The sequence below is a fragment of the Doryrhamphus excisus genome, chromosome 15, assembly GCF_030265055.1.
Source record: "Doryrhamphus excisus isolate RoL2022-K1 chromosome 15, RoL_Dexc_1.0, whole genome shotgun sequence".
NCBI lineage: Eukaryota > Metazoa > Chordata > Actinopteri > Syngnathiformes > Syngnathidae > Doryrhamphus > Doryrhamphus excisus.
In genome coordinates, this window is record NC_080480.1 from 18,360,001 (window position 1) to 18,386,100 (window position 26,100).

Genomic DNA, 26,100 nt, shown 5'->3' on the forward strand with positions numbered 1-26,100 from the left:
TAACAAAACACACAGCAGCCAACAGGAAGGAATATTAACAGTTCGTGCCTGTTGCCATGGCTGCGCCGTGACGTCTGTCTCCATGGCGACGAAGACGTTACATGGCGAGCAAACGAGCTAAAGGCACACACAAGATGGCGACAGTTTACCGACGGTCCTTCGTGACGTCAGCGCGGCGGCTTGTGGTCACATAAACCATGACAAACCCTAAAGCCTAAAACCTAAAGACGCCTTCCAACCAAACGACTTGTGTGCTGCCTGGTTGTGACTAGCCGGCACCAGGGGGCGCCATAGTCCTCCCTCAACCAACCTCATCCACTCACTAAGGCTTGTGTGGTCACATGACAAATAGAAGATGAGTAAAGTGCCGAGAGTTATATTCTTGAAGTCTTTAATATTCTGGATCTGTTATGCATTTAAAATACATAGTTCAGTTCAGTAATGTATAGGAAAAATACTGTACAAAACAACAACGTATAGATTAGGTTTATATAAACATCTCTTGTAACCAATATATCTTCTCTGGAGCGATTGGTTTGGTCTAACCAGCCAACGTTTGCTTTTCCTTGCTCAGCACATCCTTTACATTCATGCCGCCATCTTGGTCAAGACGGGCGGCGGCTACGCAGACACGGGGTTCTACCATGTAGCGGGAGGAGGGCGGGGTTTGGGGTGGATGGGGGCGGGTCTTACAACTGTCAACACAAGCTGAAAAGCATGACCAACTTTGCAAAAATGGAGAGGAAAGAAGAACTCATGCTGAAAGGACGTCCTCGGTCGTGGAGCAACATGGCGGCGGGGGAGCGGATTGTGAGCGACGCTGTAGTGCACGGAGGCGGCGGCGGCGGCGGCGGCGGCGGCGGCTTTATTGCTCGCTGGTGAACCGCAGCTGAGGGGCGCAGCGGAGCGCAGTGAGATGTTACGAGAAGATCAGTGACACGTCACATGGCTTTAGCGGGAGAACAAAGTGACAAAATGACAGACGTGTGTTGGCGCCACCAAGAGACACTTTGTCCTTTAAAGGGAGGGCGGGGTCAAGGGTCGGGGGTCGGGAACGGGCAGGCGGCGGGCGGCGCCTCACAGCGGCCCGTGCCGGGCCTCGTATTTGGCCACAACGTTCTTGCAGCGACCCAGCTCCTTCCGCAGGTCGGCCACCTCCATGCGCAGGGCGGCGTTCTCCTTCTCCAGGAAGCCGGCCCGGATGGCGATCTGGTTCTCCTTCAGCCGCCGGGCGTCTCGAGAGCGTTTGGCCGCCACGTTGTTCTTTCTGCGGCGGGCCCAGTACTTGTCGTCCTGCGGGGGCGGCGGAGAAAAGCCTTTTTACACTTGTGAACATGTGACTACAAACGCTGCCTTCCCGTCCCGAGAGGTCACCTTCAGGTCTTCGGGGATGAAGACCTTGCGGGCCTTCTTGATCATGGGCTGCGGCTTCAGCTCCTCGGGGGAGAACTTGCGTTTCCTGGGATCGAACACGGCCTGGCCTGGAACGCTGGACAGGGCCAGGTCTGCCGGGTCGGGCTCGTAGGTGAGGGGCACCTGAATGGACTCTGGGTCGATGGGGCTGGGCGTGTCCCGGGCCGAGGGCAGCGCTGCGTGAACAGGAGAAGACCATGTTAGTAGATCTTTTTATACATTTATACATGTGATGTATCATTTTATAAAATACATTTTAGATGATCTAAATGACATTTATACATGTTCTGTTTAGATTGGTTCAATAGCATAGCATTTCTAAAAGTTATTTTTGAATGTATATTTGATGTAGAATATTTCTTCCATAGCACACATTGATTATATGTACAATTATATAGAATGTCAAAAAGCCAAAAGCAACGCCTCCTCCGGCCAGCAGGTGGTGCCGTATACACACGAGTAATAGTGTGGTCTAAAGGCCATTCACAAGAACAGACTGTTTTCCTGCCTGTTGTCTGGTTGCCAGGCAACAAGAGTCAGCTTCGCCGTGACGGCCAGATCCACCAGAACTGTGCCGTGACCCCGCCGCCATTCACAAAGCTTCTTAGCCCGCTAAAAGTGGAGGCCTTCCACTGAGCTGCTAATTAGCACAGAGGTGAGCGAGAGGCTAAAAGCGTCTCATTGGTTTTCGTTGACACCGACCAGGAAGTAGGAGACACCTCAATAAAGACGTTTTTATGTTTACCAACCAGGCAGCTTTGTCACATGATCAAAGCCACGCTAGCATGGACTTGGACTTGCGCTCCTGCAGGCCAAACAGCTCGTCAGGGGTCAAAGGGCGCAGAGATTTTTCTCACTAAGCTGATCGGCTTTATGAACTTCGCATCGACACCCACCCGGCCAAGCCAACTTCCGCATAACACCGCCTGTCAAAGTAAAAGCAGGGCCAAAAACGCCTTTGGCTTTTTCTTTGGCTTTCTGTGTTATTTGGCATGTCAGACCTCGGTTCAGCCAGCATCAGGTTGTAGCGTCGCCATTCACTTGTTTGTAAAGCTAGCATTTGATGCTATGAACACTGCTTGACTTGACACCACGGTGACGTCCATGATGGAAATGTACCCCATACAGTAGATATGGACAGATGACCTCAGACGTCCTACAGTAAAGCACCCATGATGGAAATGTACCCCATATAGTAGATATGGACAGATGACCTCAGATGTCCTACAGTAAAGCATCCATGATGGAAATGTACCCCATACAGTAGATATGGACAGATGACCTCAGACGTCCTACAGTAAAGCGCCCATGATGGAAATGTACCCCATACAGTAGATATGGACAGATGACCTCAGACGTCCTACAGTAAAGCACCCATGATGGAAATGTACCCCATACAGTAGATATGGACACATGACTTCAGACGTCCTACAGTAAAGCATCCATGATGGAAATGTACCCCATACAGTAGATATGGACACATGACTTCAGACGTCCTACAGTAAAGCATCCATGATGGAAACGTACCCCATACAGTAGAGCAATATGATATGGACAGATGACCTTTCCTGTGGGAAAGTCTGAGAAGTTTGCGAGTCACACCAGAGACGTCAATCCTGCCATGCAGGCTCGTCCAGCCAGCTCGGCAACCTCCCGTGGCGGAGCCCCGCCCCCTGAGGCCACCTCCCTGATATGATCGACCACCTGCCAGCACGTGCACGCGCACACGGCGTGCTCACTGCGGGGAACACAATAGTGCACGTGACACGCGCACGCCAGAGTCCATGTGATGCGGCGCGAGTAGACTGTTTGGCCAGGGAGGGTGAAAGTGAGTCAGGAGGGGTGGGGGGGTGGGGGGGGTGCTGCACATGGCGCCTGCATGTGTGTGTCACATGGCCCAGCACGCTGCAGGAAAGCCCTCTATGTCTCTCTCACACACACACACACACACACACACACACACACACACCAGGACGCGGGTGGAACGCCATGCTAGGCTGCCAACACGAGCCTGTTGTTGCCACTTCCTGTCTCACACGCACTAAATGTCAACATTATCGCTAAGTCCACGGGAGCCTTTGATGGACATCGCGTGACAAGCCGCTTGCTGCTGTGCAGGTTGTTTACTTGTAAAAGTGGGCGGCCCTCCTGTTTGACAGGAAAGGGGGCGGGGCTAGCGGCCCTCCCCCTGTGAAACAAACATTTGTCTCACATCCTCGGCAAAATAAAAGCGCCACACCAAGAGATTCTTCAACATTAAAGCGTCCCACTGGGAGTTTGCAAACAACAACAACCTTTATTTCCACCACTTCCTGCTAGCTAGCACTTCCACAACACAGCCACATGACCCACCGTCACCATGGCAACATCTGTGTGTGGACGGGTGGGGGGGGGGGGCATGACATGGAGCCGTCACGTTGTTGAAGATGTGAGTCCAGACGAGTGCCAGAATTGAATTTAATATGTCGAGCCTCCTTTGGTCACCTGACCTCTTTAGTCCAGTAGTACTATGTGACTAGTAGTACCACACTTTGTACTAGTTGGCATTGCCTGTTTTGGAGTAATACCAACACACGGCAAATAATGTAGCAGCATTTACAGAATCCTTTGTTCTACATAAATGGAGTCTATCCAGCATGTAGTACTATTAACATTACTTTGACTAAACTACAGTACTAGTCTTATCTGACGGCCAACATGTACATTGTACTCCATTCACTCTTTCAATACAAGCTGTCAATATACTAGGAAGTGAAGCAAACATTCTTTGGTCATCTAGTCAACATCAACCGGTGAGCTAGTGCTAGCATAGACACCTTAGAGATCTTAAAGCTGTACACACACTACGTCTTTCAGTCCAACGAGGGTTCTCAAGTTAAGTCAACGTTAGCTTTTATCTCATGGAAGTGATAGCCACTGGTAGCTGGTCCAGGGACAACAAGGAGCTCGCTAGCCAGCCAGAGAGGCAAAACGTGTAAACAAAGATGGCAGGTAATGGGCGAGTCTGTGACAAGCTAGACTAGAGGTCCACGTCTATCTGGTCACACGTGCTGGGACCAACACGGCAAGCTCTTTCATCAAAATAAACCACTTTATGCTATTATAGTATTTTAACTAATTGTGCTCAATGTGCCAAATTAGCAATATATATATGTATCTATATAGCACCCATGTATGCACCCTCATACATGCATTTTCAAGGTGTGACACACTTGATTTTGTTGTGGCGCTGGACCACATTGAATGAGATGGGGTCTCACCTGCGGCGCCGGGGCTCTGGAGGCAAGGCTGTGGGGGCGGCATGGTCGTGTGCACGGAGGTAGTGGCGCGGCTGCTGAGGTCCACCACCAGGGGCGCGGGCGGGGCCTGAGGCGGGTGCCGGGCCTGGGGGGCCCCCTGCTGCTGCTGCTGCTGCTGTTGTTGTTCGCCCTGGGCCGTGTTGGCGGGAATGCCGTTCTCAGACAGGAACTCCTCCAGGTCCATGTACTCCAGCTGGAAGTTGTCCCCGTCGTAGGGTAGCGTCTTGTCCCACAAGGTGGGCCCCAGGAAGGCCGACTGGGGCGCGCTGGCCACACCGCTCTCATCCTCCAACTTCTCTTTCTCCTTCTCTTTGCCGAAGCCTGAGGACGGACACAGACACTAGTTGGCGCTATTGCACATGTACACACACGGACGTCGGCCATATTTGGAAAGCTGCATTGTCAAGGTGAGAGCGCGAGATCAAGGCAGCAAAGCGGGGGTGTCCAAACCTTTTCCACCAAGGGTCACGCACTGAAAAACTGTCTTCTATAGAACACGACCAGAACCAATTCCATAACCCACAGGGCTGCAATCTACTGGTGGCAGGCAGCCAACACAGACGTGCACAAAGACCTTGCGTTGCGTCCACATTCGCCCCCCCCCTTCCCTGCAGTGGTGTGTGCTGGTCAGACAGTCGGTGCTGACATGCGAGGAAAGACGTACGAGGCTCGTTATGTTGACATCACACAAACTGCCGCCGCTTTCAATGCGACGCCCTCACGGATGGAAAGGTCCTCCGCTTGCTTTCAAGTGGCCGGTACAAAGCCAAACAAAGGTAAAAGCCACGGGAACAAGGACATCCAGCATCCCACACAAAGCCAGCTAAGAGAAGACGTTATATAACGCTGCCTGGGCTTGCTTTCCTAGCTTGCTCAGATTAGCTTGAAGGCCGCGCGCCATCATTGCTTTGTTTCAGAAAGCCTTGCATGTCATGTAAGCCTTAGAAACGGCGACGGGCCGCGGCTTCGAGTCTTGCCGTGTGCAAAGATGGCTGCCACTTGATGGAATTGTTTACAAACAGGACTTGCTGCCATGATAATCCATCCATCAGCCATGTTGTGTGACACAGCACAACAACAAAGACAGCAGGCAGTAACAACAAAACTTTGTCGGCCTTTAAAGTGGGTCACAGCGTGTTTAGGACATGCTGCAATATGATCAGTCTACTTTTGCTCCTGTAATCCAGGCTACGCTGCTAGTGGGGACACATTTAAACTAGCTTTTACATGCTAACTAATCCTGAATACTGTACATGTAAAACCTACTTCCTCCATAGCCGTAAGACTCCATGACGCAACACACTGGATAATCATGCTAACATGGAAACATACTTAAATGAAGTGATTGACAAAGAGGCTGTCCTACAAGTCAGCATCTCGAAAAGCTTGACCTCAATACAAAGTTTGATCAATTTGTTTTGAAGATTAGCGTCTGAGGCGCCCTCTATGGGCCACGTAAGGGATGGCAGGAGCTTTAAGGGTATTAAAGGTGCAGCCGAGCAGCACCAAGCGTTGGGTTAAACGGCGATAATTCGTGATTAATTAGCACTTGAGCCGAGATCGTCACTTCTAGGCGGCGAGTGGGCCAACATGGAGCAGAGACAGTCGGTGTTTTTCGGAAACTCTTCGCCTCGTCTACAAAATGAGACGAAGCCACCTCCGACGAAGATCGTAATATATGACACGATGTGACACGCGTGTGCAGGTTTCGTCGCGCATCGTCCTTCGGGGAGCTTAGCTGTCAAAGTGCGCACGTCGGTCGAACGAAAACTGCAACAAGCGCCGCTTCTATCTGTGACTTGCGCCGCATCCCGGTGTCACTGTTCGATAGACGATGAAGGAAAGGAGGCGTACCTTCGTCGTGGTGGAAAGGCAGCTTGAGAGGGTTCTCCAGCAGGGACTTGAGGACGCCATGAGTCGGCGGCAGGAAAGTTGTGTTGATGGGAAGAGGTCTGGCCATTTTCTCCATATGTCGTCAAGGGCAACTGGAGAATAAAGTTCGCAAAGACTTTAATCCCAACGAGGCGCGGCCCGCAAGGACTCGCAAACGCTGAAAAGGACGCCGAGACTCCGCGCAGCAGCGGGACGGTGAGCGGGCAGACCAGCTAGCTGGATGACTGGAGGCGGACTGGGCGAGGAGGGCGGAGGCAGCGCGGCTTTGGACCGCCATGTGCGGAAACACTCTCTGTGACGTCAAAGTCGGGGGCGGGGCCTCGACTGAAACTCCTTCAGGGAGCGTGGGACATGAAAGACACAAACAGATCGATGTTGCATTTAGGGAGCAAAGGAAATAAAAGCGATTTTCACTCTGGCGTGAACAACGTTCATTGAACAAAAGTCATTCGTTACTTATTCATTCATACCACTTGTTTACATTAAACCGCGCACTCTGCCTTACACGTCTCTTATTGTAGCCTTCTATCTCAAACAGCCATGCTAGCTAGTTAGCACCAAACTCCAAAGCTCAAGAAAACAGAATAGTTTGGTAAGAACATTTCATAATGAAGATGAAAGTACAAGTTAAATACAGTCACGGTTTCAATGACACTTTTTAAATCAGTCATCTCAATCTTCTTAACAGTATTATTGTGATTTCTGTACCACCTTTGTTGTGTTAGCATTAGCATTCATATGTCCAGTCTGCCAAATCATGAGTTGCGTAGGCTGTCAGCCATTACGTGTAGTGATAAAGCCTTTCATAGTTTCTAGGTTTGTCATGGTAATGCTGTCACAATTCCATGGCCACGGGCATCCGACCTAGCAGGAGGGGAAACCTTTGGAATATGACTGAAGGATGGAGACATCAGCTTGTTCCTCCATTCATCATTCATCCATTCATCCATTCATCAGGCTCCAGTGGTGATGAACTGGTGATGCCTTCACAGGCTGAAGGGGGAAAACGTGCATCGTTTACATGATGAAGTAACTTTGAAGTGTAAGCAAACATCTATCATATAGTTCATACGTGTAGAAGTCAAATCATAAGCATACAGTGCGGGCTTGTTTGCGCAGTGGGAACAACACAAATGTTATCTCGACCTACTTTCAGGTCTGATAGCTGCTAACTCATGACAACTCACGCTTACAACGCTGACTCACGTCCTAAAAGTCACTTGTTTGTCTTTAACGACTCGTCCGTCCGCCTACCTTGTCTCAAACCTCTGTAACACACACACACACACACACACACACACTGTAAATGTCCAGATTTTTGGTTTGAAAAATCTCAGAAAAAAACACATCTCATTGACCCCAAGTGGTAATCATTTAGTACTACTTGACTACTTGCCAAGTGTTTTCTTGGCACTTGTCCATGAACGCACCATAACGCTGTGAGTTTGTTTGGCCATGTTAGCGCTAGCTTCAATAGTCAACATGACCTAAAAACACAAGTTCATATATTATCTTTATGGAAACTACAACAGACTAGCCTTTAGCGCTGGCCTGACCAGCAGGCTAAAGCTAGCCTTTAGCGCTGGCCTGACCAGCATGCTGAAGCCCCTGTGATGCCCCTAGTGGTGAGTAGCTGTAATGTTATACCTGACATATATTTACATTTCTACCAACCCTGCTGTTATGATTTGGTGTCCGCCAGTCATCAAGGACATATTTCATAATTCTCCACATCTTTTATTTCTGTTGACAAAGTAGCATGCATTTCTTCGAAAGCATCAAAGTCTGGCCTGGCGTCTTCTAGCAAAGCTAGCGACGCTCCTGAAGGACGGGGTCGGCTCTGCACCGGGTTGGGGGCAAAGGTCACATTGCCGTAGCGTGTTAGCTGGAAGTTAGCGCTAGCATGTGCAAGAGCAGTCATCTTATTTGAGGACACGATTGCTAAGTTTCATATTGAACACGGGGCCTCCTTACAGCAACGTAGCGTCCCACACGGCACAACCTTCTCACAGGCAAGCCAACGTGACCTCCAGGGGGACCGAACTATGGCCCTTGAAGACACCAAGGGAGGCCTTCGGGGACTGGACAGTCTAGAGCAGTCTAGACAGACAGACGTATACATGGTGTGTGTGAGTGGACAGACATTGGTATACATGGTGTGTGTGAGTGGACAGACAGATGTATACATGGTGTGTGTGAGTGGACAGACAGATGTATGCATGGTGTGTGTGTGAGTGGAGAGACGAGTGTAGTAATCTTCACCTGCAGCAACTGGCAGTGTGTAAGAGAATCTCTCCCGTTACGTAACGCGGTACAATTGCCGGCAGTCAGCCACTAACGTCCTCCAGTGACACCAGGAGGCGGGACCTCATGATCCACTTCATGAAAGAACTTCCTGCAAAGACTGTAAACATCCTTTCTGCACCAATCACGTCTTTCTATTTTCGTGGGAAAGCCTCCGTGTGTGTCGTGTTATCTCCTCACAGGGCAGCAGGTAAAGGGCCAGGGTCAAAGGTCAGGGGTGATGCACATAGGCGGTGCTTTCCCCATAGGAGGCGGCGATGGCCGTGAGGGCACAAACGTAGATCTCGGACGTCAGGATGAAGATCGGCTGACGGCAGCTCGAATCAGCGGCTAGCATGTGTTTGGGATGGCCGGCACATTTGGCAGCACCGACCGCGCTTCCGCTTCCTCTCATCCTTCCTGGAACACATGCATGTGCAGCCCTGCATGGGGGGCGAGGGGGCGGCGCGGCTGGTGGGTCCCTGCGGAGCCACAAGCTGCCAAAACAACGTCTAGGAGTAGACGCCAGGATCACGCTGATCTGCTCCTCGATTGCTTGAGAGATTTCATTCACACACGCACACGCATGAGCACACGCATGAGCACACGCACATGCACGAGCCCTGCTCCCGTCCTGTACGGAGTCACATGCGGTCAGCATGGACGCACGTTTGCAAACACATGCTGGTCTCCCTGCTCCACCCTCATCCTCTCCACAACAACACTCATGGCCTTCCTCTCCTCTCCTGCACATCCTCCTTTTTTCTTCTCCTGCACCTCATCCTCTCTTCTTGGTATGAGAACATTTTCCTTTCTTCTCGCACCTCATCCTTGCAGCAGACGGGAAGCGCCAGCCTGTTTCTCTATGATAAACAATCTTGCGGGTGCTTCCATGCTGGTCTGGATGCTCCAGTCCAGCAAGGACGGCGGTGGTCAGACATGGAGGTGACATGAATGAATGAATGAAGTGTGTAGGATGTGGAGGTCATGGCCACATCATCATCGTCCAAGAATTGTTTCCTTGTGACTTGGAAGAGATCAGTGGTGGATCCAGACCAGACACCAGAGACCAGAGAGCAGAGACAGGGTCCTGGAGGCCTGCTGGAGGCGGAGGTAGCGAGGATGAGAGCGCCATTGTGCGTGTGAGCGTTTGATGTGCGCCCTCGGGCTGCCCGGCTCTGACGCTCGTCACGGACGTCTGATGGAGGCTTGCCAGCCTTCGGGCCTTGGGGCGCCTCGCACCGAGGACGCTCTCACGCCACCAACAAGCTGCAGACTTTTGGCTTCTGGAGATGGATCTGGTCTGGCGCACACAGGAAGTCTTTCAGCAGTCAGGAAGTACCGCACCACAATGCAAATCCATGACGGTGGTGACTTACTGGGAACGAGGGTGGAATTAAGTGTACTCAACATGTGGGGAATGTAACATCCGGGTACAGTGTACTTAGCGTGCACACTTGCACACTTGAGTGCTCCAGAGACTAAGTATCATCCCAGGCTAGTACCTAGTCCCCATGACGTTTCCTTCTGAACGAGATCTTGCGACACCACGAGCGGTGTACGTCGCAGCCAAACCAGTCTAGCTGCTCACGCATGTTGTCTCCCTTTAAACAATCTTCTGGATTATTTGTGTGCTTCCAGGATTAGCTTAGCAGTAGCCGTAACACTTATGTCACCTGGCTGAGGCGCACGCATGTGACATGTACACGACGACAACCCCCGCTGTGTGTGTCTGCTACACAATCACTAGACCGCCACCGACAATCATGGAGGCGGCTGGTTAGCATGCTGGCAAACAAGAGTCTGCATCTACACGGCAATTAGCTGACAAAGCTAATTAGTGTCATAGTAGTGACCCCTCACCACACCACAGCAGCTAGCGAGTAGCCGGCTGGCGACTATCTTGTATCAGTGTATGCAGCGCTGAGGACAACTCTCATATCTAATGTGACAAAAATGGCCCCCCGTCCACAATTTGGACACCACTGCCCTCAGAGTACGTTCCCCGAGTATTACGAGAATTAAAAATAAGTCATATAAGACATAGTAAACGTGTTTACCAACTTGTAAATACACTTTCTAACATAAGAGCCCTCTAGACATGATATAACAACCCCATAGTCACCTTTACACTCCTATTACCCCATATAGTAGACATAAGAAGCAAAAATAGTTATCATGTTTACCAACTTTTAAATACACTTACTATATCTACATGAAATGGGGGCTGGACAGGAAGTGACGTTGGAGCTGCGAGGCTAGCTTGAACACCGCCCTGTCTTGGCTGTACGAGTAAGACGAGACAAACTCATCCAATCAAACACTGTCAAGATTTTCCTGATGTTTGTTCGTCACCTTTAGCTAACCTTTAGCATTTGGATGCTCATCATCGCTATCGCTATGCTAACCTCGTCTTTTCTCCCCAGCAACGCTTTCTTTTGGCCAATTTGCACTTGCAAAAAAGGTCATCGCGCGGAGGAAGGCCGCAGCTTCAATCAGCGAGGCCGTCGCTCAAACTGACGGACGGCGTTTTATCGCCGTGACAGACGGAGGAAAGACGTCATCTTCATCTGACGATGGCGACAAGGAAAAAGGTTATCAGACTTGAAGGCTTTTTTTTCTCTCGTCGTTTTGCAGCCATGTGGCCCTGTCCTTTATGTGGCTACTGTGGCGGCTGCAGCTCGCCTGTGGTGGTTTGACTGCTGTGTGTGTGCGTGTGTGATCAGACCGGGGGAAAAAAAGTGCATCCAAAGTCCCGGCGGTTACGTAACAGGCTCACATTCCAGGTAGGATTCCAGGCTGGGCCCAGCGCCGATCCTTTTACCACAAAAACACAAACCGAAAAAAGGAGGCTACAAATAGCCGCAGCACCCATGTGACGGCTCTTAGGGGCGCTACACTTCCTGTGGAAGCGGGTCGGCCTGACCCGTATCATACATGTTCTGCTGCTTGCGGACTAGAGGCGTCTTTGATGGATGTGGGTCTGTGCGTGTCAGCGCGCTCCTCATAGCTTCCACTTGCTGAATAATACAAAGCAAACACTGACCTACTTTCCACGCAGGGAACAAGCCACAAGCAAAACACGGAGCCGGAGCCGCTCTGGAGGCGGACTGAGGGCGGGGCTGAGGCCTGACGGACGGCCGGGAGCGGCAGTCGGGAGTCGAGAGGGGGCGGGCCCACGTGGGGAGAGCGTGACCAGTCAGCGTGCTCGGCCACGTGAGCTGTCGGTCCGATCCGGGCTACCGAGCCGCCTCTTGCCGCGCTCCGCAAATGTGATTAAACAGGCAGGCACAGGAATACTGCAGAGGCCCCCATCCTGGAGGCCTCCGTGCACCAGGAATGTTTTTCTCAGAACCTCACACTTGTCACATCGTCAATCTGGACCAAACACCCACCTCGCAGCCGGTCACATGACCTGCTTTCTGGTTAAGGCTGAGGCCCACAATGCTCACTTTCAATAGGAAATCTTATTCTTTTTAATGATGACCCCGCCACCCCCACTCCGGTGTCAATCATTAGCTTCACTCGACAGGACTCCTACCTGCCACCAGACTCCGCCCACATTTCCTCCTGCCGATCATTCCAGGGGCTCGGGGGCCACATGGAGGTCTGTGGCGCAAAAGTAGGCCAGCACAAGCCTAGTGGGTCCAGAACCACCCCCGCCCCCCTTTCCTCCACTCTTCACCTGCCGGAGATGGCCAAGACCTCTGCATTTTAGCATTAGCATCACATTCCTTGTAGCTTCCATTTGGGGGGGGGGGGGGGCAAAGGGACGGAAAGGTAAGAAGACTGCAGCAAGGTGTTCGAGTACGCTTGCGTACTTACACTTAGTCTTTTAAGTGCATAAGTGCATGTTCATCAAAATGCACCACACTCAAAGATGAGTGGACACTGACCACCCTCAGTGGTCGCCATCTTGGCAACAGGACGGAAGCGGAGGCGGCCGGTTACCGGTTAGCAGGTGGGAAATTCCCATTCCCAACACGTTTATCCAGATTCTCACCACCCAGAGGGTGTGAGGTCATCCTCGCCATCCGGTTAGTCCCATGCTAACCGTTCTCAAATCCACACTTGCGTACACCTTTAGGCCAGGCGGCCATCTTGGGCTATATTGGGAGGTCAGATGACAGCATCCCGGCAAACAGGAAGTCGTTGCTGGAAAAGGACCCAGAGGCTTGTTTGATTGCGTCACGTGGGCGGGCCGTGCATGTGTGGTTGTCATGGTAACGGGCCAGGACAAGCGCTTGTGTCATGAGGTTTGTTCATGTGACTGGAGGAAATTGACACAATAAATAAAAACTAAAACCAATAAAAAATAAGTGTCTTCGATTAAAAAAAATATATTTTATTAAAAAAAAATAGTTGAATACACTCATTAAAATAAAATCTATAAAAATATACTGAAACATTTACAGTTTAATACATTATTTTGATATACTTTCAAAAATAGATAAATATAAAAATAATAAAGTATATATTTTTAAATAAAATAATCTAAAAATAAATGTATGTTGGATTCTACAAATTTCCCCACTGAGGGACGAATAAAGGCATATCTTTTTAAAAAATAATTTTTACTGCATTTAATATATTTTTTGAAATTGTGAAATAAATGATCATGTGACTGGAGGAAATTAACAGAACACATGAAAAATATCAAATAACATTGAGATTTCTTGTACTATTATTTTGAAAAAGAGGAGGCTGCACGGCGACATGCACATCTAATCCCAACATGTAACAACCCCTCCCCTCCCACACACTCAACCCACCACGTCACATCACACTCCATCAACAAAGATGGCTGCCACTGGTGTCTGTTGACTGAACACTGACATGTGAACTCAGCACTGCCACCCTGTGTCCAACAGGAGCACTACAACCACTCTACACTGACTGGACAGTTTCTGTGGCAACTAAGAAGCTGCACATTGAGACTATTTCTAGAGGATAAGAGTGGAGGAACAGAGGTCAGAGGTCAGCTGATAAAAGAGCAGTCACGGGGTGCCGACTACAACAACGCTCATTAGTTGCTCTCCTTTCTTTCCTTCCTTAAGAATATCGCCATGCCAGATGGCCTCCTCTTCCTCATCCAATCCAGCGTATCAACATTCCACGGAGGCAGGCTCAACAAGGTGGTTGCCATGGAGACGCCACCTACACACACAGCAGTGAAGGATGCTGCAGCAGCCTTAGTCAGCCAGCCAGCCCACACATGTTACTACATGATACATTGCTGCTACATGGGATGGCACGCTGCTGCATCCTGGGGCCAACAGGAAGTAGTTCACATCATTGTCAGCCGATGAAAAGGCAACAAGGCTTAGCTCAAACACGGGCTCATAATTGCACGCTTTGGCGCCCCCAAGTGGGAAGACGTGTGTACTGCGTGGCTCTATTTGGCAACTGATGTCTGTTGTTTACTGTGCTGACTAACAAACACATTAATTGTTCAGTATGCTGAATCCCTAAACTACCACAATGGACTATGTTCACAGTTACAGGTTATATTAAACCGGTTTATGATTTCCTAAATAAAGTCTTTAGCATCAGAGCCCCGAAGACATGAAATAATACCCAAGAGTCCATTTGACACTCCTATTCTTTAAGTTGCTCAGGCTACGGGATCACTACAGGGACATAACGACCGCCATAGCTAGCAAGCTACCGAGCTAACTAGTTAGCATCGGCAAAATATTTCTTCTAAAATGTAGTGTTTCAAAGGGAAACTACAAAGAACTACAAAAGAGATAAAAACTTACCACTTCCAGGGGGAATGACCGTTTTTTTCACTCGATGTCAGCCATGGCATGTCAGCTAGGCTATGCTAGCTAGGTAGTCTGACACTTGACAGCAGATCGGCCATTTATTCCAATGTCTCATAACTTGTCTTGCAATGTTTTGGACTCATAGGACATAATCAACCACTACATAGAGGAGTCATGTTCGAACTGCTAGCGCTGGGGTGTCAAACTCAGAGCCTACTTGAGGTTGGGGGCCAAAACTCAGAGCCTACTTGAGGTTGGGGGCCAGGTTTGACCCATGTGCCGTAAAGCGAGGTGCTGCCCCCTGGTGGTGAGACGTGGCCACACATCTTGTAGCAAGAAGGGACAAAGGGCTTTACAGACTTTAAATTAATTTATTAAAAAAAAGCATTTCTCCACTGAAGCTGAACAAACGTTTCTTCTTTGACTATGTTTGGAGGGTGTACAATCAGAGCCAAGTCACGGGGGTCTGCCAACAACACGACAAAGGAGAGAATGTTGGAGGAAGAAAACATGATGAAAAGGACGACAAAGGAAGTGGAAAAAAAGGAAGTGGAAACACAAACATTTCATCAAGTGCAGGTCTGCTTTGGATTGTTTTTTTTTTCTTTTTTCTTCCGTCGGGTTCAAAGTCGTCGCACTCATGCAGGATCAACGTGGCGTTCCGAGTCGCTAAGCTTTTCACGTGGATGGCGGTGGGGGGTTTGGGGGGGTTGTTGCCACACAAGTCATTATTTTTTCTAGATTAGTCACAGAGCTCACGTCTTTATTTCAATGATGCAAGTTCGTGAAAATACCTTTAAAAAAAAAAAAAAGAACTGTCCTATGCTCCACACGGCCACGCTGCTGCGGGACAGGAAGTTCCGAGCTGGGCGGCTAGCTGCCAAACCTTCGGGAATATGGACTCCCTTTCTGATTGTTGATGGTTTTCATGATGGTCGCCACCTGCCCGGTGGGTTTTGGTGACACTGGAGGGTGGGGCGGGGGGCACGCCGGGGTCTCCCATCTGCTGAGGTAGATGCGACAGAGAGGTGGCGTCCGGCTTGAGCGGAGGCGGGACCACTCCAGGACAAAGTCAGCTCTTAAGGTGGATTTAAGGCTTCCTGTGGTCGTGTTGCGTCAGCGGCCCTAAGTTCCAGTTCTTTGAGTCCACAAGAGTGAAAATGAAGAGATTCCTCCTCGTTTGGCACCTCGGGGTCGGGAGGCAGGACAAGTAAAAGAAGCAACGGAGGTGCGTGGGGGGAGGAGTCACGGTTTTGGGGGGTGTGGCCTGTGGGATAGGAGCTAATTGAGGTGGCTGCTCGGGTTGTTACCAGCCGACGAGTCCACAGGCCTCGCCTCGTCCTCCGCTTTGACCCGCTTGGCGTCGGGCGCCCCCGCCGCCTGCTGGTCCCCGTTCTGCCGCTTGGTGGGGAGGGACGCGGAGGCGGAGGCGTGGTCCGCCAGCAGGTGCAGCGGGCTGGCCACGGTGACAGCTGAAAAAGAGCGAGAAACGGCAGCGTTTACGTACCACGCCATATTTTGGGACAGCCTAGCGCCGGGCGCGCCGTGTTAGCTCACCGGCGCTGGCGGCGCTCTGGATGGCGGTGGTGATGCTGTGGGTGCCGTTCTGCGTGATGGCCTTGATGGGCAGCTGGTGCTGACCCACGGGCGCCTGCTGCACGATGGTGACAGTCTGCAGGGGCGTGGCTGCCTGGGCGCTCTGGATGATGCGACTGGCCCCGCCTGTGGAAGTGATGGTAGACACCCCTTCCACTTTGACTGACCACACGCACGCACGCACACACACACGCGTGTTAGCTAATATGCCAAGTGTCGCTAATGTCACACGGCCGGAGCAGCTCACCTTTGACCTCGGCGTGCTCGCCATTCTCCTGCAGTTCACTCTTGCTGATGATGGCGGCCGGCTGGGCGATGACGGTGGAGCCCGCCGGGATCTGCTGCAGGACGTGGACGGTCTGAACCGCTGGCTGGGAGGCGCTGGTGCTGACAGGAGACGCCATGGTGTAGGTGACGGGCTTCAAGGTCTGAGGTAACTGACCCTGGACAGCGATGAGGACCGGCTGGTTGCTGACGGGGGATCCTGGAAGACCACGTGACACCATTGTTGGTCCAACGGGAATGCTCCCCAAGTCACGAGACATTGCCACCCCTGTCCTAGGGCAAACCTGATGTCGTCTGTGCAAAGCGAGCCTCCTGGATCACAGCCAGCTTGGGCTGCAACGCCGTGGTGACAACGGCGGTGGCCGAGGAGGTGTCCACCTCCAGGGGTACAGGGGAGCCCTCTCGGGACAGGCTGTCGGGCGTCTGCACGCCACTGGAGTGGGCGGAAAGGACTCCCGAGTGGTTGGGAGAGGCTGGAGCGCTCCTGAAGGAAGAAACAAGTTAGTTGGTTTCCGTGACAACAGAGCCGGAAAAAGAACGCTGGGCTGTTCCCCGACCTGGAGGAGAGGGGTCCGTGCGGGGTCCTGAAGCAGGGGACGCCCCGGGGCCGTCGTTTCCTGAAGGCCTGCTCGATGAGCTTGCCCTCGGAGGACGGGTCTATCCTCCAGAAGGAACCTTTGCCGGGCTCCTCCTGCGAGCGAGCCACTTTGATGAAGTAGCGGTTGAGCGACAGGTTGTGACGGATGGAGTTCTGCAGCGGCGAGGACGAGGGGAAGGACAGAGACGTGAGCGGTGGCTTCGGTTTGTCGGGGGTGCTGTCAATCAAACTGACCTGCCAGCCCTTGTCTGCGGTTCTGTAGTAGGGATAGTTCTTGGTGATGTGGTTGTAGATCCCATTCAGGGTGAGCTGCTTGTCCTGCGCCATGGTGATGGCCTGCACGATCAGCTGAGCGTACGAGTACGGCGGCTTGGAGTCGTCCTGCGTATGGAAAACAAAACAAACGCCCCAGCGTCAGGGATTGCCGACTGGAACCTTGCAGTCCGACGTGGCGTGGCGCCCACCTTGGGACTGTCCTCTCCCGACGCCTCCTTGTCGTTGTCTGGCTGAGAGTTGTCGTTGATGAGCTGCAGCTCGGCAGAGCTCACCATGCGGCCCCCCATGCGGTAGCCTGAGGACCCGGCACCCCGTGGGCTGGAGGGGCACGAGTTAGCAGCACTGGGGGGAGGGACAGGTACACGAGTTGACTTGTGGTCATGAAGCAAGTCCAATAGATTAGACAGAGTTGGCCTGTCATGATCTGCTGCCAGCTGGTCTCCAAGGTCTCAGGACCCGTGCCAGCTAGCATGCCCTTCGTGTGCCGTGTGTGGTGGACTTGTTAAGGTCCGGCGGGTACCTGATGGTTCCGGTGGGCGAGGGCAGCGGGCTCATGAGGTGGGCGATGTTGTCTGGAATGTTGATGGTCAGCGGGGAGATCTGAGGCTGCACCGGCTTGACGGGAGACTCGGGAGCTTCACGCTTCACCTTCTTCCCGCTGGACAGAGCCGTGAAGGTGATCTTGATGTTGGTGCTGGGGAAGCGGAACGTGCATCTGGGGGAGAGGAACGTATCGGCGTTATCTCTGGGTGGAAGCTGGTTTCACTCGGAGCAATGACGTCGCCATGCAGCTCCGTCTCTTTTGTCATATTGAACAAGAAATTCATAAAAATAAGCCACAGAAATGGTTCTAAACATATTTGTTTTGTTTTGGCATCATGGCTATTTATTGAAATTCACCAATATGTTATTATGTAATCATCCCACCTTCAACCTACCACTAATAGAATATAGTCCTGCAGCAATATGATGAAAATATAAATACAAGAGAGAACACACAGTTGTTCATCAATGAATGAATGAGGGGATGGACCTGATGTCCCTCATTCTTCATACTTGGCATTCTGGATCACTGTATGCTTTGGAAATGCCACTGGTGTAGTTTGCCCCCCTTACCACCCCAACCCCCCCGTAAGAGGAGGACGCAGGTGTCCAGTGACAAAAAGCACACGAGGACGCCAGCAAACAAACAAACAAAGCTGATCAATCGAGCAAGACTTTCACTTCATTTTCGCCCCCGCCCGCCCGCCCGCCCCACCACAACAAAAGAGGAATGTCAATCAAAGAGGACAGTGAGACAGGAGGGAGGGAATGTGAGAGAAGAGAGCGGGGGGGGGAGGGCGGGTCCTTGTGTTTACACCCGCAGAGGAATCCCAGGAATACCAACTGTCCCGCCACGCCAGTCCCCTCGCGTTCCTCATCAACATGGAGGATGTAAACGTGACCTCATGCCCCACACGCGACTCACGCCACAAACACACGTGGACCTCCACAAAATACATTTGGTGCTACTTGTTGGCCCTCGCTCATTAAAACATTGCATGAGATCGTACCAACTACGTACTGTAGATGGCATCTTAACACGCCTGCTCTGCCAAACAATAAGAACACGTAGCATGAGAGACCCATGTTGTTGACCGAGCCATTGTACATATACAATTTTTTAGCAAGTATCCAAGCACAGCACAGAAGAAATGTCTCAGCTTTTGTCTCCCACAACATTCAGAAACATTCTATGCACACGTGTAGGATACTTCTATTCCACTTTTTATTTTGTTAATCCCCCCAAAAAGACATCTCTTGATTCACGCTAATCTAATTTTAAATATAATCTAATTTTCTATTTGACGGAACGAGATGCTTTACAAAGAAACACTGCATTGTTGCCATGATGGCCGACAAGGCTCCCTAAATAACACTCAACATGGAGTGTAATAATGAAAATTGATATTGAAAAACATGTTTTTGTTTAGACATGGCCCTGAACGTGTGTGTGCAATCGCACTTCTAAAAGCAAAAAATTGATTGACATTTCTTGATCTCGAATAACCCAGCAGCAAATAAGTAGTGAAATAGTTATGATACCACTGCTGCATATTAAATGGCTTTCCTTTAGTCATTGGTTTGGAGCATCTGAACCTAAAACAGACATTTTCCCCGCACTTGGAAGATAATTAGACAATGGAAGATAATTCTTCATCTTCATGATGACCTCATTGAGGAACTCCGTTGACGGCAGCCCTCCTAGCTAGTAAACATAGGGGACAGGCGGTATGTTGTTCTATCAGGTGTCCGCTGATAGAGTCAGGACGCCGGCTGTGCTTTTGTCAGCCGGCAGGGCGGAGACGCTTCGGTTTGTTTACGTTCAGCAGCCCCATTCACAAACACGGCCAAGCTGATGCTAGCTGCCGGCCAACACGTCCGCTCGCATGCAACGACGGGCGACAACAGCACATCCAAAACACGAATTACTGCAGATAAATAGGCACTATGTGGGGGCAATGACAGGGGTATTAACGTCAGCTCGATCTAGGCCCTAACACGTTGCGAGGGGAGGCTAATGGCTACTGTTGCTAACACGAATGTCAACAAAGAAGATGGCTGGGGAGGACGGATGCACTCCAAGCTAACATGCTAAAACATGTGCTCCCCTGGCCCTCCGTGTTAGCAAACACTGCAGCATTCACAACAATAATAATAATAATATCCATTCATCCACCGGCTAACGATCTCGCCTCCACACGGAGCGAACACTCACATCGGTGGCAGCTGCAGAGGTGCGGCGCCCCGGCGGAGGAACACGCCGTCCACGAACACTCCGTTCTTGCCCAGGCACCGCAGGTAAAAGTCTCCGCCGCCGGTGCCGTCGTCGCTGGCGGTGAAAATCTCCAGGTGCCGCCGTGAGATGAAGCTGGAGTGGCCCATGCTGACGTCCACGGAGCCCTGGGAAGAGTTCCTCCCGATGGTCACCGACCGCTTTTTCATCAGGTACTCGAACTCACGGCCCTCCAGCCGCGCCACCGGCCCGGACGACGCGCTCACCGCAGCCATGTTGGCGGTCGATGCGGGGACAAAATAAAAAGAGAGGGACGAGGGGACGCGGTAGAGGCGTTAAGTGGCCGAAGCTACAAAGGGGACATGAATTAAAAGAGGACTTAGGCGGGGACCATGTAGGCCGGGACAGCGGTTCAGACCACCGCAGACAGAAAGGCTAGCCAAAGCGTCCTACCAAACACGGGGGGTTGGATATGCGTCTGCTGACAGCGTTCTGCGCCAATCGCGCTCCGGGGCGGTGATGCAGCCGTTCGGGGACGGCCAATCGGAGGAGAGCATTAATCCGGGGACACATTCAAGGTCGGTTGGGGAGTACAGTCAGCACATATGCTTCTCGTGAGCGAGGACGTGCACAGCAATGGCGGCTAGCTAGTGATTACTACACAACATGACCTTCCATGCCGACTAAACAACTAACTAACTAACTCACCACCTGGCTCGGTTACCGTGGTGCGTCTTAAAACCAAGGCTCGTACACGCCTGCTCGTGCACGTTGCTACTCTTGCACCTAGCAAATTATACATTATTATTACTTTGTAGAGAATGTATATATAGCCCTATAGCTCTATATACACGGGCAAGACTGGTCCCTCCTGCTATGTCTTCTTTTTCTCTGGCAAACAGGGTGTGTTAAGAAGCAGAGTTATGTTGCCATCTACTGTACGGAGCTGGAATGATTATTTGTGCCCCCCCCCCCCCCAAGTGGTAAACACTGGACAAGCTCCACAACTTTATTGTGGAGCTGCAGTCACGTGATCTGTCTATGCAAATAAATTCTACTTTAAACATCTTTGTAATATGCCTGTATTTATAGCAGAATCTGAACCAAACAAATTAAAGAAAGAACAGCAAAATGTACTAAGGATATGAAATTAATCATTTCAAAAAACGTCGAGGATGGTTACACCTGTATTGACGTTGCAAAATGTCAAACACCACCGGTGGCCACGAGAGGGAGCCATTCACTCGCACAGTGCTTTATACTATAGTTACGTCATGGTGTGGCCAACAGAGCAGAATAATGAACACATCCTCAGTTCCTTTCTTCCTTCTTAACTTTAATCATGTTAAAGGTGTAAATAATACACAATCATTATTGGCGGTGCGTATGGGAGCATCCTGATTGGCTTGAAATTATGTTTACTATGAGGACAATTCTTGTGAAATATATTTCCCAAGACTGAAGGGCTGACGTAAAGGGTGAGGCCGAGAGCCGACAATAAACATCCGTGACCTTTTACCCCGCTGGCGGCACCACCTAGAAAGCTAACAATAATGCTGTCTGTCCGGGACGCTGTTAGACGATATCCTCCTCGTGTTTTTATGCCTCACATGGAGCTCTTTGTTGTCTTTCCGCTGGGGACACATAGCATTGCCGCTAACGGACATCACTGACCCAAAACGTACCATGACATCATGAGTCTTGATGTTTCCAGTCAGAATGAGGGTGAAACATGAGGACACCGGGACCGCGAGGACGTGCACCATGGAGACCATTCAGCCAAACAAACATCAGAGGAGGAGGCAGGCGTCCCTCGAGGAAAGATGAGCAAGCAGTACTTTGCATCTCTTTGCAGAAAGAGAGCTCCATTACGCCTCCCCTCCACTTCCTCTCCGAGGGCCGGGAAGCAAATGGACACCATTAAGGATGCCCGCCATGAGAGGACTAATGGCGCCCTGAGTGTTGATTTATGTTGCTAAGAACGGGGCGTGTTTGTGAGGCTTCCTCTCTGGATGTCCTCACGTTAGGACATTTAAAATCTGGAATATAACACAGCTGGTCTGCCAGAGAGTAAGAAGATGTAGCAAGAAGGATAGGTCTTGCTGCTATATTTAGCTACTCCATATACTCTTTTCAACAACGCAATGAGCAAGAAATCTCCGTCTGTCACTGTAGGCATTCCTTATTTTCTCTGCCTTATTGTCCAATACAAATGTTGACAGGTAGCGATATTGGCCTGCTATTAGCTGTCAATCAAGCCAGGAATAACCCCGCCTCTTTGGCTCGGTCAGCTGCGATAGGCTCCACCTTCAGAGAATGACTTTTTCACCAGGGGTCTTTTCCTCAGGCTGACATGGTCCTACAGGTGGGGGGGTTTCAGCGCCACCTGTTGCTTATCATGTGTACTTAGTGCAGTAGTACTGCAGTACAGAGCACACGCCATGACTAACCGTGTTCTTTTCTCTTCCTGGTGCAAAAATCCTGCGCCGCCTGTTTGACGAGTTGTGACGGAGGATTTGAGGAGAAAGGAAGCGAGAGCGGTGGTTTCAGCAAGCAGATTTAGTTTCAAGCTTAAATCATTTCAATCACGTACATGAAAGGTGCTGACAGGAAGTCATCGCCACAAACACAACGACCGCGTCTCTGCTGCCAAACGTCCATCAGAAACGTCCACTTGTCCTCAAATGACGTCCTTCATCCCCGCTGGTGGTCCCTCACGATGACCTCCTCCATGAAGCCGCACTGAGCTGTCGGATGTCGGTGTCATGGTCCCGCCGAGGCTTCAGCCTCACCTCGCCATCAGCGCTGGCCTGCCGGAGGTCACAGTATGTCGTTTTTGGGCAGGCCCAGCTCTTCCTCGGTCACCATCAGGCTGCCCATGTACCAGAAGATCCACAGGAAGAGGCTGAGGAAGATCAGCAGAGGTCCAGACAGCACGAAAAAGTCCCAGAAGCTCAGCGAGGAGAAGACACCGATGAGGAAGAGGAGCAGGCCGATGACATCCAGGAGGACGGCCAGAGCCAGGAAGAAGGCGGTGCGTTTGTGGGGGTCCGGGGCCATTCTGAGGAGGACGCCGGCTACCTGCTGTCGTCTTCTTGTACACTGGCAGCGCTCGGCGTGTCGTCATAGCTGGGGACTGACGAGTGGAAGGACGGGTTGGTGTACAGGAAGTCCATCGTCATTCCTACGCCGGATCGACTTGTTCTGCTGCCGCACTACACGCCTCAAGCAGCACTTTAGCGAGCTGTCAATCAATCAATAAATCACCCTCTGACCTACACTACATCATGCTAGGCTACGTTTAACATCAGCCACTGTGCTACCACAACACTATCACCCAGCTTCTATACCGCTTGTCCTCACTGGGGGCGCTGTTATGCTGGAGCCTATCCCAGCTGGCTTAGGGCACACCCTGGACTGGTCACCATCCTATCACTACGCTCAAACGGAAGGAATTGAACCTTTGTATACACCTCATTCCCAAAGAAAAGTGCCTATCCGAATAAACATATAATCGGATTCCCAGGGGTGGAATATTCCTTTCCCCAATCCGATTGAGATACCACAGTGACGTCACCATGACCATGTGATGGTATCACTATATCGCCATGATGCTACCATGATACCACAGTGACGTCACCATGACCATATGATGGTATCACTATATCGCCATGATGCTACCATGATACCACAGTGATGTCACCATGACCATATGATGGCATCACTATATCGCCATGATGCTACCATGATACCACAGTGATGTCACCATGACCATATGATGGTATCACTATATCGCCATGATGCTACCATGATACCACAGTGATGTCACCATGACCATATGATGGTATCACTATATCGCCATGATGCTACCATGACCATATGATGGTATCACTATATCGCCATGATGCTACCATGACCATATGATGGTATCACTATATCGCCATGATGCTACCATGATACCACAGTGACATCACCATGACCATATGATGGCATCACTATATCGCCATGATGCTACCATGATACCACAGTGACGTCACCATGACCATATGATGGTATCACTATATCGCCATGATGCTACCATGATACCACAGTGCAGCCATTAAAGACCTTTTTGACCTGCACTGCACTCCTGTCTCTGCATCCTTGGTCCACGACCACACCTAGATGTGAGGAAATGTCAACACTAAACACCTCTGTCTAGTTTTATACCATACTCTTTCATGCAGAAAACAATAGGAAATGCATATAAATGATGACTGAAAGGGACAAAAGAACATTGAAAGTTACTTTTACCTTCACTGAAGACATGACACATGATGTCAAAGACAAAGACACGATGTTGCATCGGGACACCCCACAGACACCACCTTCCTGTTTTGCCATGAGTGGTTTCTTCAATTCAATAGTGTGTCTCGCCTCAATAACCCAAAATGGAGTCATGGAAAGTGCCAGCATTTGAATAAAGCTGAGAAAGGCAAATGGCAAAACAGGAAGACGGTGAACGTGTGGTGTCTCATTGCCACACGGTGTCTTTGTGCACATTTATATGCATTTAGAATTGTTTTATGCATGTACAACTACATAAAATGTGTTTTCTGTGAGTGTTGAGTCAACCACTGATGACGTCATAGAAGGTCGACGTAGCTCACCTCCAGCTGCCGGTTTGTTAGTTAGCTAACAGGATGCTAACAATGAAAGACAACCAATTGTACGCTAAGTAGAAAATGTACGCCAGCTGAGGCAAAATCGTGGCATTTCTTTTTGATGCTAAGGGATAAACATGCTAACCAGGGTGAACGCTAGCCGAGGTTCCACAGTCTTACCGTGTTAGCATTGTAGTGTTTGTTTAGCCAACAGTCGAACCGGTCAGACGGTGTCACGTGACACCCTCTCGTTCAAACAGCTAACAAGAGTCGACTCTTTTGTGCTGACAAGGCGAATAAAAGACGTCTAAGCACACATATACTCTATACTGTATACTCTATATTGTATACTGTATACTGGAGGGGAACCGGACGTATCGGAATCACATGACCAACCTCGTTTCTTTCGTCTCTTCATCAGAAAGTTCGTGACTGACGAGGAAGAAGATGATTTATTCTCATAATAACATGAAGATCTGGACAACGTATGAGGAACACCAGGAGCCGCCACGCCAGCCCCCCTTTCAGTGTCCTGGTCTTGGGACCACAACCAACATGTGACACGAACTTTGAAATCTTGGAATAAAGCGTGAAGGACAAGGCGTGTCCACGTCTGAGCATGTTAGCATTGTTATATGAATGAAATAAAAGTCATAGTTATTTACGTGACGTCACAGCTCTTCCTCCTCCCTGTTCTCCTTGTAGTCCTGGTGATGGTCCAGTCCTCCGTGGTCGTAACCTTCGTTGTCGTACGCCGTGGACTTGCCCCACGTGACCTTACCGGCCGGGTGGGGGTCCGCGGTGGCCCCCCCGACCTCGTCGCCGCCGTCCACGCGCTTGACGCACGCTGCGGCGGTCATGTTGTGCGTGAGCCTCTCCGAGATCTTCCTCACCAGGCGGGCCAGGCTGCTCTTCTTCCTCCTCGCCTTCGTCGCCGTCCTCACGTTGCCCGCGTACCACATGACCCAGAAGGCCAGGCTGAGGAAGATGACGAGGGAGCCGCTGAAGATCAGGAAGTCTCCGTAGAAGCGGCCGTCCACGCGCACGTCGCCGAAGATGCCCACGAGGAGGACGATCAGGCCGATGACGTCACAGGCGAGGCCCACGAAGAAGAGCGTGGCGCAGTTTCCCAGCAAGACCTTCACGTCCATGCCGGAACCGAGAGATGGTCCTGCCCGGAATAACGGAGGATGCTCTGCCGGCTCACCTGCGGCCTGGCCACGCCCACCTGCACAGCGACCACGCCCACACGACAAACAAGGCCCAGCAC

At 50.8% G+C, this 26,100-nt stretch overlaps 3 protein-coding genes across 9 annotated transcripts in view; all 3 read right to left on the reverse strand.

Annotated features, from left to right (window-relative positions):
• hlfa (HLF transcription factor, PAR bZIP family member a) overlaps nucleotides 1–6,865 on the reverse strand; it is a 6,885-nt gene extending 20 nt beyond the window's left edge. Inside the window, exons 1-4 of the mRNA XM_058048588.1 lie at nucleotides 6,567–6,865; nucleotides 4,674–5,033; nucleotides 1,375–1,589; nucleotides 1–1,293 (exon numbers count right to left, since the gene is read on the reverse strand). The exon at nucleotides 1–1,293 is cut by the window's left edge and continues 20 nt beyond it. Of these exons, the coding sequence (XP_057904571.1) occupies nucleotides 1,078–1,293; nucleotides 1,375–1,589; nucleotides 4,674–5,033; nucleotides 6,567–6,681 (906 nt within the window). The 5' untranslated portion in view covers nucleotides 6,682–6,865 and the 3' untranslated portion in view covers nucleotides 1–1,077. The remainder of the gene's footprint in view (nucleotides 1,294–1,374; nucleotides 1,590–4,673; nucleotides 5,034–6,566) is intronic.
• An 8,149-nt stretch (nucleotides 6,866–15,014) lies between these two features.
• foxk2b (forkhead box K2b) lies at nucleotides 15,015–20,832 on the reverse strand. Its single transcript, XM_058048480.1, has 9 exons — nucleotides 20,170–20,832; nucleotides 17,932–18,126; nucleotides 17,600–17,753; nucleotides 17,370–17,516; nucleotides 17,095–17,288; nucleotides 16,822–17,021; nucleotides 16,500–16,736; nucleotides 16,214–16,414; nucleotides 15,015–16,128 (listed from the first exon to the last, which is right to left on the reverse strand). The coding sequence occupies exons 1-9, from the start codon at nucleotides 20,460–20,462 to the stop codon at nucleotides 15,938–15,940; spliced, it is 1,812 nt and encodes a 603-aa protein (XP_057904463.1). The 5' UTR covers nucleotides 20,463–20,832; the 3' UTR covers nucleotides 15,015–15,937.
• A 483-nt stretch (nucleotides 20,833–21,315) lies between these two features.
• LOC131102924 (transmembrane protein 238-like) lies at nucleotides 21,316–26,032 on the reverse strand. Of its 7 annotated transcripts, none has more exons than XR_009119504.1 (3): nucleotides 25,011–26,028; nucleotides 22,781–23,323; nucleotides 21,316–22,677 (listed from the first exon to the last, which is right to left on the reverse strand). XR_009119504.1 is itself a non-coding variant. In XM_058048620.1 (2 exons), exon 1 carries the CDS (start codon nucleotides 25,979–25,981, stop codon nucleotides 25,502–25,504), a length of 480 nt encoding a protein of 159 aa, XP_057904603.1. In that variant the 5' UTR covers nucleotides 25,982–26,032; the 3' UTR covers nucleotides 22,727–23,431; nucleotides 25,496–25,501. The 7 variants fall into 7 exon arrangements, 2 of the variants coding, with proteins under 2 accessions (XP_057904603.1, XP_057904602.1); XR_009119503.1 differs by lacking the exon at nucleotides 21,316–22,677 and having other exon boundaries at nucleotides 22,727–23,323; nucleotides 25,011–25,114; nucleotides 25,227–26,028; XR_009119502.1 differs by lacking the exon at nucleotides 21,316–22,677 and having other exon boundaries at nucleotides 22,727–23,323; nucleotides 25,227–26,028.
• Nucleotides 26,033–26,100: the final 68 nt, after the last annotated feature.

Excerpts from the sequence above, each read along its gene's own strand:
- LOC131102924 (XM_058048620.1), bottom strand. The coding sequence starts at position 25,981 with ATGGACGTGAAGGTCTTGCTGGGAAACTGCGCCACGCTCTTCTTCGTG.
- foxk2b (XM_058048480.1), bottom strand. The coding sequence starts at position 20,462 with ATGGCTGCGGTGAGCGCGTCGTCCGGGCCGGTGGCGCGGCTGGAGGGC. Across the intron at positions 18,127-20,169 it reads CCTCTGCAGCTGCCACCGAT|ATGCACGTTCCGCTTCCCCA; the intron begins GTGAGTGTTCGC and ends CCTCTCCCCCAG. Across the intron at positions 17,754-17,931 it reads TCGCCCACCGGAACCATCAG|TGCTGCTAACTCGTGCCCCT; the intron begins GTACCCGCCGGA and ends CCCTCCCCCCAG.